This window comes from Peromyscus maniculatus, chromosome 21 (genome assembly GCF_049852395.1).
Source record: "Peromyscus maniculatus bairdii isolate BWxNUB_F1_BW_parent chromosome 21, HU_Pman_BW_mat_3.1, whole genome shotgun sequence".
In the NCBI taxonomy this organism is placed as follows: domain Eukaryota; kingdom Metazoa; phylum Chordata; class Mammalia; order Rodentia; family Cricetidae; genus Peromyscus; species Peromyscus maniculatus.
In genome coordinates, this window is record NC_134872.1 from 29,993,769 (window position 1) to 30,011,739 (window position 17,971).

The 17,971-nt window shown below is 43.9% G+C and overlaps 1 protein-coding gene and 1 pseudogene across 8 annotated transcripts in view; one reads left to right on the forward strand and one right to left on the reverse strand.

Annotated features, from left to right (window-relative positions):
• Window positions 1-17,971, reverse strand: part of Lims1 (LIM zinc finger domain containing 1) — a 107,330-nt gene that overhangs the window by 11,457 nt on the left and 77,902 nt on the right. For 7 of the 8 annotated variants that reach the window (XM_076557238.1, XM_076557236.1, XM_076557234.1 and 4 more), the window contains exons 2-5: window positions 14,293-14,452; window positions 2,471-2,537; window positions 960-1,080; window positions 33-182 (exon numbers count right to left, since the gene is read on the reverse strand). In XM_076557238.1, the coding sequence (XP_076413353.1) occupies window positions 33-182; window positions 960-1,080; window positions 2,471-2,537; window positions 14,293-14,452 (498 nt within the window). Of the gene's footprint in view, window positions 1-32; window positions 183-959; window positions 1,081-2,470; window positions 2,538-13,583; window positions 13,984-14,292; window positions 14,453-17,971 lie in introns of those variants that run through there. The other variant, XM_076557240.1, reaches the window with a different exon arrangement.
• Window positions 320-628, forward strand: LOC107402801 (small ribosomal subunit protein eS27 pseudogene; annotated as a pseudogene).

A 17,971-nucleotide genomic window follows, 5' to 3' on the forward strand; every position in this document is an offset into this window, starting at 1 on the left:
TTTACACAATGTCAAGAAAAATACTGTAATACCCGCAGTTGGCACAGTTGAAGTGGTCTGGATGGTAAGGGTCATTCTTGAAGATCAGAGGCTGTTCATCAATGATGGCATGGCATTTCTGACAGATGTATTTCCCAAGGCCTCTGGCCTTTTCACGATTATGACATGGACGACACAGGTGTCTATACAGGGCCAAAATGGAAATTTAAAATCTTAGGTTCTTTTTAATCATTAGAAATAAACTTCTCATATCTCTGAGCACAAATTAAAGAAACCATTTTTTAGAAAACTATTTCCACCTTTCTGGCGGTGACGAACTCCCTATGAGAACATGCCTCTCGCAAAGGATCTCCTTCATCCCTCTCCAGAAGAGGAAAAGAGGAAACACAAGAAAAAGCGCCTGGTGCAGAGTCCCAGTTCCTACTTTACGGATGTGAAATGTCCAGGATGCTGTAAGACCATCATGGTCTTTAGCCATGCACAGGCGGTAGCCTTGTGTGTTGGCTGCTCCACTGCCTCTGTCAGCCCACAGGCGGAAAAGCAAGGCGGACAGAAGGATGCTCCTTCAGGAGGAAGCAGCACTGAAAAGCACCTGATTCAAGATGAGTGCGAACCATCCCAATAAAACACATTTTAGATTAAAAAAGAAGAAGAAGAAAACCATCTCCTGTGTTTAGTAGAGCAGACTCAAAGTGCAGGAAAAATCTGTTCCACTAATAACCCACAGATGAGCATGGACTTCACCAATGCCCATATCTCACTGGCAGAATAGGAGGCATGCAGGAACAGACCTCGTGACTAAGCTCTGGGGCCATTTCCCAGGGTACTAAGTAAGTCAGTGCATGGTTAGTTCTATATTCTCATCCCTAGAGCAGTACCTCATACTCCATAGGGAAAATGCAGGAGTCTTGAACAATCCCATTGGCCACCCACATCCAGCAAGGATGGCAAAGTCCTACCTGCCAGCATTCTTGACAAACCCTATGTCTGCCAGCACTTCCTGGCAGAGGTCACATCGAAAGCATTCAGGATGCCAGCTGTTGTTCATGGCTTTAATAACCCGACCAATGATGAATTCACCTATGGGAAAGGAAAGTGCGGAGAATGCATGAGACATCTTATTTGCTATAGACAGAAGGGGCCAGTGTTTAATGGGGGCTTACTAGGGACCGACTAGTGCTCCTCAATGCTAAGCCTCTGCTTTCCCCGGGTGACAGCCAGCTCCAGCCCTCTGATTCTTCCCTTTTAATTTCTGACACAGGGCCTCAAGTGAATTGTTCAGGCTGCCCTAAACTTGAAATCCTCCTGCCTCAGCCTCCCATGTATCTAGGATTACAGGTCTGTATTACCAGCCTAATTTAAAGAAGACCTTTTACACTGTGTCTGTTGGAGTAAGAGAGCAGACAAATGATCATTCTTTCATCTGAGTCCCCATTTTTTATTTTGTAGCCACATTTTAAAGCTGTTTTTTTCCAGTGCCTCGTGGTGGTTTAGGTCACTGTTGACACAGACAACAGAAATCTATACACCTTTTCCTTTGACTCTCACTGCTCCACTCAGTGGTGGGGATCGAACCAAGGGCCTTTGGAACGCTAAGTGTTTTTTACCACTGAGTGTTATGACTTCAGTCTCTACAACGCATTTTCTGTTTTTTGTTCTTGCTGTGTTTTTCAGACAGGGTCTCTCTCACTATGCACCCCGGACTGGCCTGAAACTTGCTCTGGCTGCATCAAACTCAGAGCTCCTCCTGCATGTTTTCAGAGTGCCGGGATCATGCCTGGCCTGCCACTTTTCCCATAATTCACACTGACTTCCTTCACTGAGCATTTTATTTATTTATTTTTTATATTTTTATTTTTATTTATTTGGATTTTCGAGACAGGGTTTGTGTAGTTTTGGAGCCTGTCCTGGAACTCACTCTGTAGACCAGGCTGGCCTCCTACTTAGAGATCCTCCTGTCTCTCTCTGCCTCCTGAGCACTGGGATTAAAGGCGGGTGGCTACCTCCGCCCGGCTCACTGAGCATTTTAAACACTGAATTCAGGGTCTCCAATCCCTAGAAATGTTCTAGTTGAGCCACCACTGAGGTGGCTACAGTAAGTGAGTCAAGTACATATGCACCTTTATCCACTCAGCTGAAATAGTCTGTCTCTTCTCTGGCCAGACCACAAGTACGTTGGCAAAGGCTATGTGCAGAGGGAAAGCACCGCAGAAAGCCCAATCTAGAGCAGCAGCTGAGTTTAAGTCTGCTGGCAAACCAGCAAGCTGTTTCTCCACGGCTTCTGCTTCAAGTTCCTGCCCTGACTTCCCTCAGTGAGGACTGTGACCTGGAGTACAAGATGAAATAAATAAGGCCTTCCTCCCTGCAGCTGCTTTTAGTCAGTGTTTGGTCACAGCACTAGACATCAACTACACAGTGACTGAAATGCTGTGAAACTTATTTTGTACTTATATTCAGCAGTAAAACTTACCACACTGGTGGCAGCAGGGAGCAAAGAGCATCTGGAAATCATGCTCACAGTACTTCCTTCCTTCAAACTGGAAGAAAAAGCACAAGGGCCATCAGCTTACACATACGAAACCACCAGAGGGCAATGTTTCCATGAAAAGACAAACAAAAGTGGCTTTTGCTGTTGTCTTATGGTGTGTGTGTGTGTGTGTGTGTGTGTGTGTATGTATATGTCTCCTAACATTCACAAATCAACTATCCCAGTCCTTACCAAAGGAGGTTTTTGTTTTTTGTTTTTTTCTTTTTGTTTGGAGACAGGGTCTCATCATGTAGCTCTGGCTGGCCTGGAATTTGCTATGGAGACTAGAATGACCTTGAATTCACAGAGATCTGCCTGCCTCTGCCTCTGGAGTGCTGGCATTAAAGGTGTACACACATGCCTGGCTAATTCTGGGACATTTCTCAATGCTGGTACAAGGACTAATCTGACGTTGGATGGTCTAACACCCACATAAAAGTTGGAAATAGATGTGTGTGCTTGTAACCTGGCCTGGGGAAGGGGACACAGTGACAGGTGGACAAAGCTCATGGGCCAGACAGCCCAGGCTAACAGATGAACTTTAGGTTCAGTGAGAAACACTGTCTCAAAATATAAAGTGGAGGATAATCAAAGAAAACCACCTCAGCTTTCTCATGTCCAGGTACACATGTGCACTCCCATGCACACACAGACAGCACACTCAGAAGCTGTACAAGGTGAGGACAGAGCAAACATCTGGTCTCACCTCGGACTGTGCTTAGTTATTTCTGCCGTACATACTCTAAGGCTTTAAAAAATATTTATCTTTATTTTATGTATATGGGTGTTTTGTCTTCATGCATGTCTGTGTACCGTGTGTGTCCGATGTCCATGAGGGCCAGATGAGAGCATGAGCTATCCTGGAACTGGAATTATAGATGGTTGTTAGCTAACATGGGGGTGCTTGGAACTGAGCCTGGATCATATGGAAAGGCAGCCAGTGCCTTTAACCACAAAGTCATCTCTCCAGCCTTATTTACCTTTATGAACTGGATGAAAGCTACAGACCCCTCAACCCAGATAATTTGCATATATGTAAAACCCCCTCCCCTCATTATTTTAGGTCAGTATCTAAAAATTTTCACTGTAAGACTAAATATTTACAAGGGGTACATATTCTAGCATAATTTTTAGAAAAAAATTTTTTTTCAAGACAGAGTTTCTCTGTGTAGCTTTGCGCCTGTCCTAGATCTCACTCTGTAGACCAGGCTGGCCTCGAACTCAGAGATCTGCCTGGCTCTGCCTCCCGAGTGCTGGGATTAAAGGCGTGCACCACCAGCATCCGGCTAGAAATGATTTTTATTTATGTGTGTGGTGTTTTACCAGTATATATCTGCACCCCCCTGCATGTCTGTTGCCCATGGAGGCAGAAGGCGGCACCGGGTTCCCTGGAACTGGACTTACAGACAATTGTGAGCTCTCATGTGGATTGTGGAAATCAAACCTGGGCCCTCTAGATGAGCAGCCAGTGCTCTTAACCACTGAGCCATCTCTTCAGCTTCTTCGCTTTTTTTGTTTGTTTGTTTGTTTTTGAGACAGGGTCAATATGTAGTTCTGGCTGGCCTGGAACTCTATGTAAACCAGATTGACCTTGCACTCAGAAAGGTCCACCTGCCTCTGCCTCCTAAGTGCTGGGATTAAAGGTGTGCAACACCATGCCTGGCTTACTATCAGTATTTTTAAGTGACCAATGCAGATTTGAAAACTAAACATCCAGGTGTAGTGATTTACATACCAGTAATCCAAGATATTTGAGGCAGGATGATTGTGAATCTGAGGCCAGAGGGAAACCCTGCCTCAACAAAACAAATGCTCAGCCCCAAACAAAACTACAATTATATTCCTTAGAAAGCAGGCATTGTAGAGATGAACATGGCAGCCCTTTCCTTCCAAGTACTTTTCATGGGCCCATGCCAAATATAGCTTACCAGAAATCAGGGTACAACTTTTTCCTAGTTGGATATTTTTTAAATAAATATACATGTGCCAACTTTTTATAGATATAAATTCTGAGAAGTAAGACATCACAGAAATTAAGAACACAGACTATAGCTCCAGGATGTAGGTATTCAAATGCTACTACAACCTGATTGGCTTGCTGAGTGACCATGGTGTGAGTGTAAGTGTGTGTGTGAGAGAGAGAGAGAGAGAGAGAGAGAGAGAGAGAGAGAGAGTGTGTGTGTGTGTGTGTGTGTGTGTGTGTGTGTGTGTGTGTGTGTATCTTCTTGGTGCCTCCTGGGAGTCAAACCTCTATTGCTTTGGCTGTTTATTTAAGCTCATAGCATATGATTATGTTTACAACTTCTTTTATTTGGAGAAACAATTCATATTATTAATCTGCATGAGAGTAATCCAAATTCTTTAAAAAAAAAATTCATTCACACGCCGGGCGATGGTGGCGCACGCCTTTAATCCCAGCACTCGGGAGGCAGAGGCAGGTGGATCTCTGTGAGTTTGAGGCCAGCCTGGTCTCCAAAGCGAGTTCCAGGAAAGGTGCAAAGCTACACAGAGAAACCCTGCCTCGAAAAACCAAAAATTCATTCACTTATTGCGTGTGTGTCTGTGTCTGTGTGAGCAGATGCCCACAGAAGCTAGAAGAGGTCATTGGAACTGGAGTCAGAGGCAATTGTAAGCCCGAGTTACATGGGTCCTGGGACCCAAGCCCAGGTCTTCTGTAAGAGCAGCAAATTCTCTTAACCACTGAATCCTCTCCAAACTCTTTTGTTTTGTTTTTTGAGACAGGGTTTCTCTGTGTAGCTTTGGAATATGTCCTAGAACTCACTCTGTAGACCAGGCTGGTCCCCAACTCAGAGATCTGCCTGGCTCTGCCTCCTGAGTGCTGGGATTAAAGGCGTGCGCCACCACTGCTTGGTCCCCAAACTCTTTCTTGATAACATAGTAAGATACTTGAAGCATACTACAAAGGACTTGATATTAATTCATTGAATTATAACATTCTAGAAAGATAACCATGCTTATAACTTAAAAAGATTCATCTTTTTATTTAACACGTAAGCATGTTGGAGGAAGTATGTATCATACATGTGTTGGGCATGTGTGGGGCAGTTGTGAACTGCCTCACATGGGAGCTGAGGACCAAACTCAGGTGTTCTTAACAACTGAGACATCTTTCCAGTCCTACTCAGAACTTCTTGCCAAAGCTCTGTGTTGGCCTCACAGGGACTGTGTGTGTGTTAGGGGTGGGGGTGTTGAGGGGGTACGGCACCTAAGTGCAAGCCATAGCAGACAGTAGAGGTCAGAGGATGGATGAATTTGGTTATCAGTCCTTGTTCTCCACCTTATTTGAGAAGGGTCTCTTGTTCACGGCTGTGAACAGTTGGTCTATAAGCTCTCAAGAATTCTCAAAACAAAACAAAAACAAAACAACAAAAAAAGAATTCTTCTGTCTGTCTCTCCCATCTTCCCACAGGTGTGCACTACTGCATCTGGCTTTTTAAAGGCACCACCAGGCTCTTTATTCAACAGCAGCCTGGAGTTGATGTGCTCACTCTCCGAGGGCAGCTTTCCTCTCATTCTGTTTCACGTCTCATATACTTTGGTCCTTTGTAGGATACAGCTTGATGCAAGAGTTACACAGGACCCTTAGAAAAGTGTGACAGCAGAATCTCACTGTAGTCCACAAACTGTGGTGATACTGTGTTCCCCAAAATATTGTGCATCCTAATAAACTTATCTGGGGTCAGAGATGAGAACAGCCACTAGACAGACACAGAGGCCGGAAAATGGTGGCACAAACACCTTTAATGCGAGCATCATGGAGGCAGAGATCCATCCGGATCTCTGTGAGTTCAATGTCACACTGGAAACAGCCAGGCATGGTGACACATGCCTTTAATCCCAGGAAGCGATGGCAGGAAGCAGAAAGGTACATAAGGCGTGAGGACCAGGAACTAGAGCCTGGTAAAGCTTTTAGGCTTTTGAGCAGCAGTTCAGCTGAGATCTATTTGGATGAGGACTCAGAGGCTTCCAGTCTGAGGAAACTGACTGATCAGCTGAGGAACTGGTGAGGTGAGGAAGCTGTGGCTTGTTCTGTTTCTCTGATATTCCAGCATTTACCCTAATACTTGGCTCCAGGTTTGATTTTATTAATAAGACCTTCTAACAATTCATGCTACAACAAATATTTAGAATTTGTGTGCTGACAGCTGTGTCAGGAACAGGGCACAGATATCCATTTGGTTGGCCTGGTGCTTCAGGACAATCTAGTCAACCAGCAACCCAGAAAGGTGCCCAGCAAGAACTTGTGAAGAAAAATATCCTCCACTGTTTGAACTACAGCATGGTCTTCCCCATCCAGGTTACTCGTGTGCAGTGACAGCTGGCCCTTCCACTGGGTGATGGGACATGGAGTGTGTACTTTCTCAGAGGTCACCAGCTTGTCCCCCTCGCCCTCAAGGACTAGTACAGCTCAGTTCTCGGTGCAGAGCTTGTAAGTGAACAGGTGTGCTAGGTGTCCTAGCTGCAGGCAGGGCCCCGTGGCCCTGCTGGATCTGCAACCATCTTGGGTAAGAAGAGTTCAGGGCATGCCAGATCTAGCTTTTATGTAAGTTTTGAGGATCTGAATTAGGTCTTTGATGCTTTCAAGGCAAGTACTCTGCCCATAGAGCTATCTTTTCAGGTTATTCACAGGAACTTAAAAAAGTTTTGACATTCATCAGAGGTGCACAAGGCAAAACCTTAAATGGAGTGATGTCATGACTACTCTCTACAACTCTAAACTCACAACGTACCAGAATACAGAACATCAACATAGTTTCCCAAGCCAAGCTTCATCCTAAATGAGAAAATACATGGGGCAGGAAAAGCTGGGAGGCTTTAAAGGGTAAATGATTCCATTTGAGAGGTGTCCTGGAGCAAGTCATCGTAACAGGCTTGAGATTCTTTTCTTTTATTAAGTGGGAGAAGCAAGTACTATTGTGTGTACAACTATATTAGCAGTCAAATCAGAAAGGACTCAGAAGAGTTTGAGACTAGCCCAAGCTATACCACAGTGAGATCCCATCTGAAAACCAAAACAAACAAAAAAACAAGACAGACAAAAAACCCCACAAAGAAGCCCCCCAAAAGCAAACAACAACAACAACCAAACCCAAAACAACAACAACAATAAAACACCAACAAAAAAAACAAAACAAAACAACTCCTCAAGAAACAGTTGCAGGACTAAGGAACAGATTCTGCTGCAACCATTTGCATTTCAGACCCTGTGCCCCTCTGTGTACAAGACTTAGCATTAGGACTACAACTCCTATTGCAAGAGCTTTCTGCTATAATGAGCTGCCTCTTTTCCATACGCTGTAGAGACCATGAAGCATGAAAGGTCTCAATTAAGAGCCTAGGAATCCAGAAGCTGATCCAAAGTAAAAGCCTAGGATATAAAATGAAGAAAAACCAGACACCATAAATTTTGAAGAATCAGATTTCCATAAATACTACCTTTTAGATAACTCCGTTAACCCCCAGATCAATTTAAAACAGGAATGCACTGACTGAATTAGTTACCTTCTGTTGCTGTGATGAAACTCTGGCCCAAAGCAACTAGGAAGAAAGGGTTGGTTATGGTTTTCAGTTCCAGAGAATAGTGTTCATTACATCAGGGAAGGCATGACCTAGTGGCAGGAGCAGGAAGCTGGCTGATGACGTTTTTATTCACATACAGGAAAGAGAGAGAGAGAAAGAAAGCAGGAAGTGGGGTGAAGTGCTCCCCAAACAGTACCACCACCACTGAAGGAGGCCATGGGGAATACTTCCCATTGATTCTACCACAAATACAATAGGCCCCTAAGAAACATTATGCTCCAAATTACAACTGTTGAAGTGAGTGCCTAAGACTTCTGGTCCCTTCTACCCACGGGGACAGAGATTACTTGGTGTGGGAGACGATGAACTCGAGCAGCAGCAGCTCTGTGAAGATTCCTATCAGAGAGGCGTGGGAGAGGCTGCTGTTTTAAAGCCAACAATTGGAAACTTAGCTTATTTCAGGAATGTGCAGGTGCTGGACATTCACCTAGTGATTTATACGTGTCATGAATGGCTCTGAAACAAGTGGGTCAGTAGATAAGCAGAGAGGCTGGCTTCGGAGTTTCCTCCCTTCAGCCTTCACTTCTCAGTCCCAGCCTTCCTGAATAATCAGGATACAGTATTAGAGGAAATGAGTGAAGAAACTCTTTGTTAATCATTGTTCCATTACAGCATTCATTACCAACAGGTCTTTCCTGTTAATAACATTCTGTGACGGGAGAAAGGCACACACTGGGGAAACCAAACAAGGGAGAGAAAAGTCTGAAGCATTAAACAGAGAACTCAGCCCTGGGCATGTTGGCTGGATCTGCAGCATAGCCCTGCCTAAGGCCCTGGTTCTTGGTTCAGTCTGTGTCAGTTTGAAAGATTTCTAGAATTGTATCCATCTGTAACTGTTTGCTCTAGCTTACTTTGAAAAAGACTTCAAGAGAAAAAAAAATATACTCCTTTTAGTGGAGATAACCAAGGTATCACAAAACTGTATTTAGGAACATTAACTGCTGGTATTTGGGCCTGTTTAAATGGGCATTTCCTCCAGAAAACAGCATTTAATTAGTCTAAGCCACCACTGAATTGGTAGATTTATAAAATAATGGCTTATATGCATTAATTATGTACATACTGAAATCTCATGGAAAGCCAGCACTGATTCTTTTTACTTTTGAGACAGGGTCTCCACTTGCTGTGTAGCCAGGGATGGCTTTGAGCTCTTGAACCTTCTTTCCGTTTCCCAAGTGCTGGGATTCCAGTTACGTGTTAGAGATATCAGAGCAATGTGGACAGTTTGTGCCAGAGGTGTTCAAGGTTAAATGAGAAGACAAGGATAGGAATAAACAGCCATAATGAGATGTAACAGCACTCCATGTTAAAGATGGATGAAGTGCTCTATGGACTCAAAGATGTGGAATGAAACAGAGGGCATTGGGCTGGAAACAATAGTAATGATGTCTTATAATAAATCTCCTGGCAGATGCCTTGGGTAAGTCAGTTCTTTTTTGTGAACAAAGCTACAAAACACCTTTAGGGACCACATCTGGGTAGTATTCCTAGCAGGAGAAAAGGTCACTGTGTGAGGAGGGACCACATCTGGGTAGTATTCCTAGCAGGAGAAAGGGTCACGGTGTGAGGAGGGACCACATCTGGGTAGTATTCCTAGCAGGAGAAAGGGTCATGGTGTGAGGAGGGACCACATCTGGGTAGTATTCCTAGCAGGAGAAAGGGTCACTGTGTGAGGAGGGACCACATCTGGGTAGTATTCCTAGCAGGAGAAAGGGTCACTGTGTGAGGAGGGACCACACCTGGATAGTATTCCTAGCAGATGCTATGTCATTATTTTGTTGTTCTGTTTTTCTTTTGAGACAAGTTTTAGACTTTTAAAAATGTTTATTTGTGCTGGGTGGTGGTGGCACACGCCTTTAATCCCAGCACTTAGAAGGCAGAGGCAGGTGGATCTCTGTGAGTTCAAGACTAACCTGGTCTACAGAGTGAGTTCCAGTACACCCTGTCTTGAGAAAAAAAAAACAACAAAAAACCAAACAAAACCAAAAATGTTTGTTTATTTTTCTGTTATGGGTGTTTTGCCTGCATGTATGTCTGTTCACCATACGTGTTCCTGGTGCTGTAAATGGTCAAAGGAGGGCATGAGATCCCATGGCACTGGAGCTATAGATGGCTGTGAGCCACCGTGTGGGTGCTGGGAGTTCTGATTCTCCTTCCTCTCCCAATTGCTGGGATTATAAGCGTATGCATTCATATCCAGCCACACCATGCTTAAGAGAAGTACAGATGCACCAGAAATGCTTGTGTCTAGTGAATGGGTAGTGAACAAGGGTAGGTTCCAGACTTGCTTTTGTGGCTAGAGGGATGAATATCCTAGTCATCTAACCCAATGTATCACAAAGCTCTACAGAGAAAAGTGAATCATATTTTGAAGTAAGTAAACAAAACTCTTCTTCTCCTTCTCCTTTTAATTGAGACAGGGTCTTACTAAGCAGAGCAGGCTGGACTTGAGCTTGCAAGTCTCCTGTCTCAGCCACCCAAATGATGGAATCACAGGTGTGTGCCACCACACTTGGTTATCTGTAAGCCTTCATAGCTAGTGTCCAAGGGAAAAGAAAGAGTACGGACCGTGGAAATAAGGGGAGGAGAATGATTTGGCAAAAGATAAAAGCAATAGCAAAGGTATGGACTGGAGAAGATACGCCCTTCTGACTGTCTAACTTCTGAAGTGCTGGGGACTAACCCTAGGGCTTCCTGAATGCTAAGCAAGCACACTCTCTCACCAACCCACATGTCCTGCCCTGCATGTTCCATTACACAAACGTTGTATAACATTCTTAGATGGAGATAGCTTTTTCTCTAATATGTCATTTAACCAAATGTAAAGTTCTTGTTTTCCACTGGCAGGTTTACAGATCCATGGCTAGAAAAAGGACCTTAAGCAGTAAACATTGTAGCTAAAATAGTTTTCTTCCTTAGGACCCAGAGGGCAACAGCCCATTAATAGCCCAACTCTGGGATGCATAACATCTTTTGGAATAATACTAGGGAGGCTATTTATAGGCCCGAAGTGAAGAGCAGTAAGGAGCCAGCCGACAGGAGGATGAGAGTGAGTCATGGCTTATTCTGTCTGCTGAAGGCTGTCTCCCTCTGACAAACAGAAGTGGCTTTGCAGCTGATAGGAGCACATGGAGAAGCAGGTGCACAGGAGGAGCTACCTCTGGCTAAGGAAGATAGTGCCAGATAATGCCGAAATGGCAGGCAAAGGACAGTATTGGAGAACAGGCATGAAGAGGAACTCGTGCTCCATGATGCTCTCCGAGGGCGGATCAGGAGGAAGACAAAGTGCTGGGCAGAACAGAACTGACTTTTCCCTCTGAGTTTTCGACTCCTCCCTAAACTGCTTTTTTCAGTAACATTTCCTTAATCTTAAGAAGAAGCCTGCATGGATACTAGGGTTGAAGTGGGTTCTAATACCCGTCACACCACCAACTGGTACCTGCTGTACTGTCAGGCTCTCACCTCTCGGGGTCACAAAGGAAAGGAAGGCAGGGATTAAAGGAGACTTAAACAGTGTGAATATCAGTGCTCTTTCTTTGTTTGCTTTTTGGTGTGTATGTATCTAGACATGCTCATTTGTCTGTGTGCATGTATGTGTGCAGCTACACACACATATGTGTATATGATCACGTGGAGGCCAGAGACTGACTGATCTGTCTAGTGTCTTCCTCAATTGTTGTCCATCTTATTTTTGGAGAAAGGAGCAACATCGACCTTAACCTCAGATTTCAGCTGGAGCCTAGGCAGCACGTCCCGGGTGGGACTACCTCCTTAGCTGTGCTGCTATTACAGGCAGGCACCGCTGCTCCAGGTTTTAACCTGGGTGCTGGAGAGCCAACTCAGGTCCTCATGCTTGCAAGCACTTTACTGACTCAACAAGCCACCCCACATTTCTGGGATCTCTGTGTACGCTGTGGGACTCCGTCACGAGTGTCTGTGGTGACCTGCTGACCTCTGTGTATGCTGTGGGACTCTGTCATGAGTGTCTGTGGTGACCTGCTGACCTCTGTGTATGCTGTGGGACTCTGTCATGAGTGTCTGTGGTGACCTGCTGCTTTGGCATCCACTGTGAACAGAAGCTATACTTCCTCATACCACAGGCAGGGTTCAGTCACCCTAACTGTCTCCAGTTATGTGCCTCCCAGCTCCTCAGTGTGACGTGTCATACATCACCATTCCCTGACAACAACCTCCTCCTTGTGGTCATCTAGATACAGCCTGAGTGGCTGGGCTGGCTGCCACACCCAGCATGGACTGTACAGACACAGATGTCACAGCACAGCCACCTGAAACTTGTGCCTACGTGCTTTAAATCTACTAGTGAAAACTCTTCACAGGAGACCTGTTTGGATGCTGATACCCAGTAAAGCTTTGGCCCACGGATCCTGTTTCTCTACCCTTGACTATACTTTCCTAACCTGTGTGTATTGACTTCCAGGTGTGAGTAATAAAAACTTCATATTTATCTTATGCCTTCCCTAATTCACCATAAAGATCTTACAATCAAAACAGTATTACTGGCTGAGTTTGAGATTTCAGAGCCTTTTGTCAACTTTGGAGAAGAGTTTCTAAGTTGAGTGACAGCAGTTCCAACCAAACCTTCCTCCCATGCTGTCACAGCCCCTAGGGACCTAACTTGTGCTTCTCTGTACCAGTCACAGCCACTCAGACTCAGGAGAGCAGCCCACCACCACCATCTCTATGCCCTGGGAACTCCCTCCATCTTCTCTGCTCCTGCAGCTGGCCTCTGGCCTCTCCTGCTCCTCTTCTTCCATGAATGTCACTTCCCAGTCCCAGGGCCATCGTTCCTGATTCCCAGAGGAATAAAAGAGAAAAGAGTACCTTCCTACTACTAAGGGTTTGTTGTTGTTGTTTGATTGTTTTTTTTTCCCTGAGATGTAGTGTGAACTCAAGTATAGTATGTGTACCACAGAATAAGTTTCATTCTGTGACTATATGTCCAATTCTATTTCCTCGAGTTACATTAATACAGACAATTTACAAATGAAAGTTTGGCTTTTTAAGCATATATGAAGGACAAATGACGTTTTCCAGAGTGGCCTGGGAATTTCATTTCCAGAGGAGTGGGAAAATGTCTCAGTGGTAATAATCAGATAAGTAATGACCATTACAAACTACCTTTTCTTCCTCAAGCATGGAGGCAGGAAAATCTAAGTCTGGTAGGAGAAAAGGGGGAAAAAAAATCAAAGGGGCTGGAGGGATGGCTCAGTAGTTCAAAGAGCACTGGCTGCTCTTCCAGATGACCTGGGTTCAATTCCTATAACCAATTAGCAGCATACAACCCTCTTTAAATCCAGGTCTAATGGATCTCACAAATGCTTCTGGCTTTAAAGGGCACCAGGCATGCATATAGTGCACAGATATATATTCAGGCCAAGCACACATACACATAAATAATAAAATAATAATTAAAAAAGAAATCAAAGAACAGATATTTTAGCTGTATCATAATTCTATACATATACATTGTCATATAAAAATACACATATTTGCAAATATGTTAAGTGGTGTGGCAGCAAAAACGAACTGCTAAAGTCATCACACTCATTTTCACTCAGGATGTGGGAGGTGGGCCTCCCTAGGTCATCCCCACAGTACATGTCTACTGTGATAAAAGGTTTCAATAATGGTGAATGTACAGACCATTTGACGATACCAAGAAAAACAAGTGTTTAGAAATAATCAAGACACACAGAAGGGCTAAACACAGTGTGGTTCCTGCAACGTTCAAGACACTCTTTAGAAAACACATGCATGGAAATCTTCAGAGTGTGGCTTGGAAATCCGGATGGAGGTGACACAAGTTCCCCTTCAGGAGGACATCCAATGGTATCCTGATAAAGGAAGACACAGGGATGGAGTAGGAAGATTCCATGTGGGGGCAAGCACTGGGGGGAGGCCAGAGATGCTTCTGCTGCAGGCCTTGTGAAAGGATTCTGTACTTGGAGTAGAAGTACTTAGTATGATAGGCAGTCACAAGATACTGTAGATTCTGGAATAAGATGAACCAATGCATATGAATGTAGGTAGGTATGCACAAGCATCCTATTTAGGTTGTGACCTACATGTTCCATATGCATTTCATCACTGACCTCCCATCTTGGTATTGCATATGAAAGTAAAGGACAGCTCAGCTGACTCACCTCATAGAAGAGTCCTTCTGGGAATTGCTGGAAGCACTGAGCACACACGAAGCACTGTTCATGGTAGAGCTCGCCATTACTGTTCACGATCTTCTCGGCAGGTGCAAAGCCTCCCTTGCAGCGCTCACACGTGGCGCTGGCCAAGGCATTGGCCATGTTGCTAAAACACACAAAGGACAAGATGCAGACTGTTAACTGGTAATTAGGCTTAAAAGCAGATGGCATCAAGAAACAAGGAGCAAATTCTATCTGGACATAAAACTCATATTTTATCCATAAAACCAGGTTTCACATATACTCTAACTTAAAACGACCCAGGCTCATTAACTAGGCACTCGGGTTTCTACAGTTGGGTTTCTGCTTTGTTTTTGTTTGACTTTAACATTTTTAGCATTTTTTGTAAGCAGTGTTAGACACTAAGACCACAGACCAAAGCCAAGAGTTCCCTCAGCTGGTACAGTGGGATACACCTGTAGTTCCAGCCTTTAAGGAGGTAGAGGAAGGAAGGTTGCTTGAACCCAGAAGTCCAAGAACAGCCTAGGCCATATAGCCACAGTGAGACTCTGTCTCAAATAAATAATCAATGAATAAATGTTTCCCTCAAGGAACTCAGGCTTAAAGCTGGATAAATAACTTCAATTAAAATATCCATGAGATAACATTTTTTAAAAAATTGTTCTGTGCTATGAATACACCTGCTTGCCTCCAGCTCCTCCAGGGCGCTCCATTCCACATTGCCCTCCCAACTTCATGTCTCCTCCTCCCCTCATAGCACACTGAGTCCAGTGAGTGCTGCTGTATGTGCACAGATAGGGCTCCAACCACTGGAGACGGGCAACCTACAGCGGGCCACACTGCCAAAGAAAACTGCTTCTCCCTCCCTAGGCCAATGGCTTCTTAGCTGGGGCGAGGGGAGGCTCATGAGTTCCTTCCCTCTGTGAGATAACATTTTAAAGCCAATTTCTTTCCTTTTTGAGAACAAAATCTAAACATCATGTAACTGAACATCATACCATAACCTAAATTCAGATTATACCTGTGATTGGATTCTATTGAAAGTAACCGCTTAAAACCTCTGAAAATCAGACAAGATGCCTCAATTCTATCAAACAGTACATAAGACAAACACTGAGCACTAACAGTATAAAATATATCTTAAAATCACAGAATTTTATGTAATAAAGATCATTTTCCAGATAGAGGAATAGGTTCAGAAGTGGACAATTAACTCAACATCACTGAACTAGTTTCTTTTATTTATTTATTTTCGAGACAGGGTTTCTCCGTGTCGTTTTGGTACCTGTCCTGGATCTCACTCTGTAGCCCAGGCTGGCCATGAACTCACAGAGATCCACCTGGCTCTGTCTCCCGAGTGCTGGGTAAAAAGGTGTGCACCACCGCCGCCACCGCCCAGCCTGAACTAGCTTCTTAGTTAATGAGTGACACAGGAGTAGAACCCACGTTCCCTGATTACAGGAATCTTATCCATCACAGATCAGAACCCTATTGTAAACTCTGAAGAGTTCATGGTAGGGATGCAATCATATTTTGCAGGTTAGGAAAATAAAGCCAGGCAGTAGCTAACATTGAGTGACTCTGACATAGGAAGTAGTCAATGAATATTCTCAGTTTTCTCTAACCACTGGTGCTTCAGAAGAAAGGCAGCATGGTTGAGGCAAAGAATTAGGTGAGAATTTCACATAAGTAGTATTTTGTTTCTGAAAGTTCTAGAAATGGAGAAGGTTCCCTATGCTGATTTTACAGGTTGCTTTTTTTGTTTGTTTTGGCTTGTTTTTTGTTTTCATAGGCCTCTACCATAAACAAGCCTGTCCCACTTCATACCTTTCAGGTATTTATTTGTCTCCCACCACCAATGCCAGGAGACAGACAGTGTGGGTGTGGAGAGCCTCTAACTCCACAGCTACTTCAACCAGCTGCCTTGCTCCTACCTCTTTCCAAGTTTGGCTGTTTCCATAGCAAAAGCGGCAATAGTTATTCTCCACTCCACCCCAATGGAGGACAACTCTACACTTACCTTTTCCCCTCAAATGTTTTAAGGCAATTTTATGTTCTAACCTGCTGTAAGAAACTGTGTTTTGAATTTTCACGTTCACCATTTCAGACCAATCAAAACTCAGATTTAATGAGTAAGCTAAATATAAAATAGGAATGTCACAAAAAAAAAAAGAAAAAAAAAAAAAGAAAGAAAAAGAAAAACTGGGGCCAATGAGATGATGGCCCAGCAAGTAAGAGTGCTTATTGCCAGCTGGAGACTTGAGTTTGAGCCCTGGAACTCACACAGTACAAGAACAAAACTGACCCCAGCAAGTTATCTTTGCCCTCTACATGTGTGTAAACAAGACTTCCACTTTGTCATCTCAGAATTAATGTGACATGAGAAGATCCATATAGTTCCTTCTACCCAGATCAACGGTGACAGTTTTCATGAAGTTCTGGAGAGATCTGTGCACCATTATCATTATCATTCTAAATCCCTCAAGGATACCCTAAAGCTCAGTAATCTTTTTTATTTTTTGGGTTTTGTCTGTTTGTTTCTCTAGACAGCGTTTCTCTGTGGAACTGCCTTGGCTGTCCTGGAACTCTCTCTCTGTAGTCCAGGCTGGCCTCAAACTCACAGAGATCTGTCTGTGACTAAAGACTATGCCAACCGCCACCAGGCTAACCCTTAGTAATTTTAATGGACCTCCCCAAGAGCTGGAGAGCATTCTGAAATGTCCCGAACCACTTAACTCAGTGGTTCTCAAAGTATGGGGTGACTGGTTCTCTGGAAGTACCTTTTCTCAGCCACATCTCTGTGCAGAAGTAGATTGTAAGGAAGGAGCTTGCATGAAGAAAAACATTAACAAAATGTGTAAAAATGTAAGGCAATGGCATTCTATCCTCTATATTATTAACATGTAATGAGTTACTTTTCACTGAACTAATAAATACAAGTTCTCATACAAGAAGTACTGGATTTCAATCCTTTTTGCTTTTTTGTTTTTTCAAGACAGGGTTTCTCTATGTATCTCTGGCTGTCCTAAAACTTGCTCTGTAGATGAGGCTGGCCTTGAACTCAGAGAAATCCACCTGCCTCTGTCTCCCAAGTGCTGGAATTCAAGGCCTGTGCCACCACCTCCTTTTTTTGGTGGTGTTGAGAGTATAAAGAAGTCCTTGGTAGCGCCTTTAATCCCAGCACTCGGGAGGCAGAGGCAGTTGGATCTCTGAGTTTGAGGCCAGCCTAGGCTACAGAGTGAGTTCCAGGAAAAGGTTCCAAAGCTACACAGAGAAACCCTGTCTCAAACCCCCCCCCCAAAAAAAAGGTCCTTGGATAAAAAAATGCTATAACCACTGACTTTTTCATATTCACTATGTTACAGACTTTATTATGTTTGAACACTCAAGTAGAATTGGCAAAATGGGCTGAGAGATTAATGTAATATATATATTGTAACACACACACACACACACACACACACACACACACACACACACACACACACACACACATTCTTTTAGTAACAAAGGAGGAACAGGAAACAGCAATCACTTGTCTCCCGACTAACCTCATGTTTCCCTTTCCTCTATCTTCTTGTTTGTTGGCTGGCTGATTTTTTTTTTTTTTTTTTTTTGGAGACAGGGTCTTATGTAGCCCAGGCTGGTCTCAAATTCCTGACCC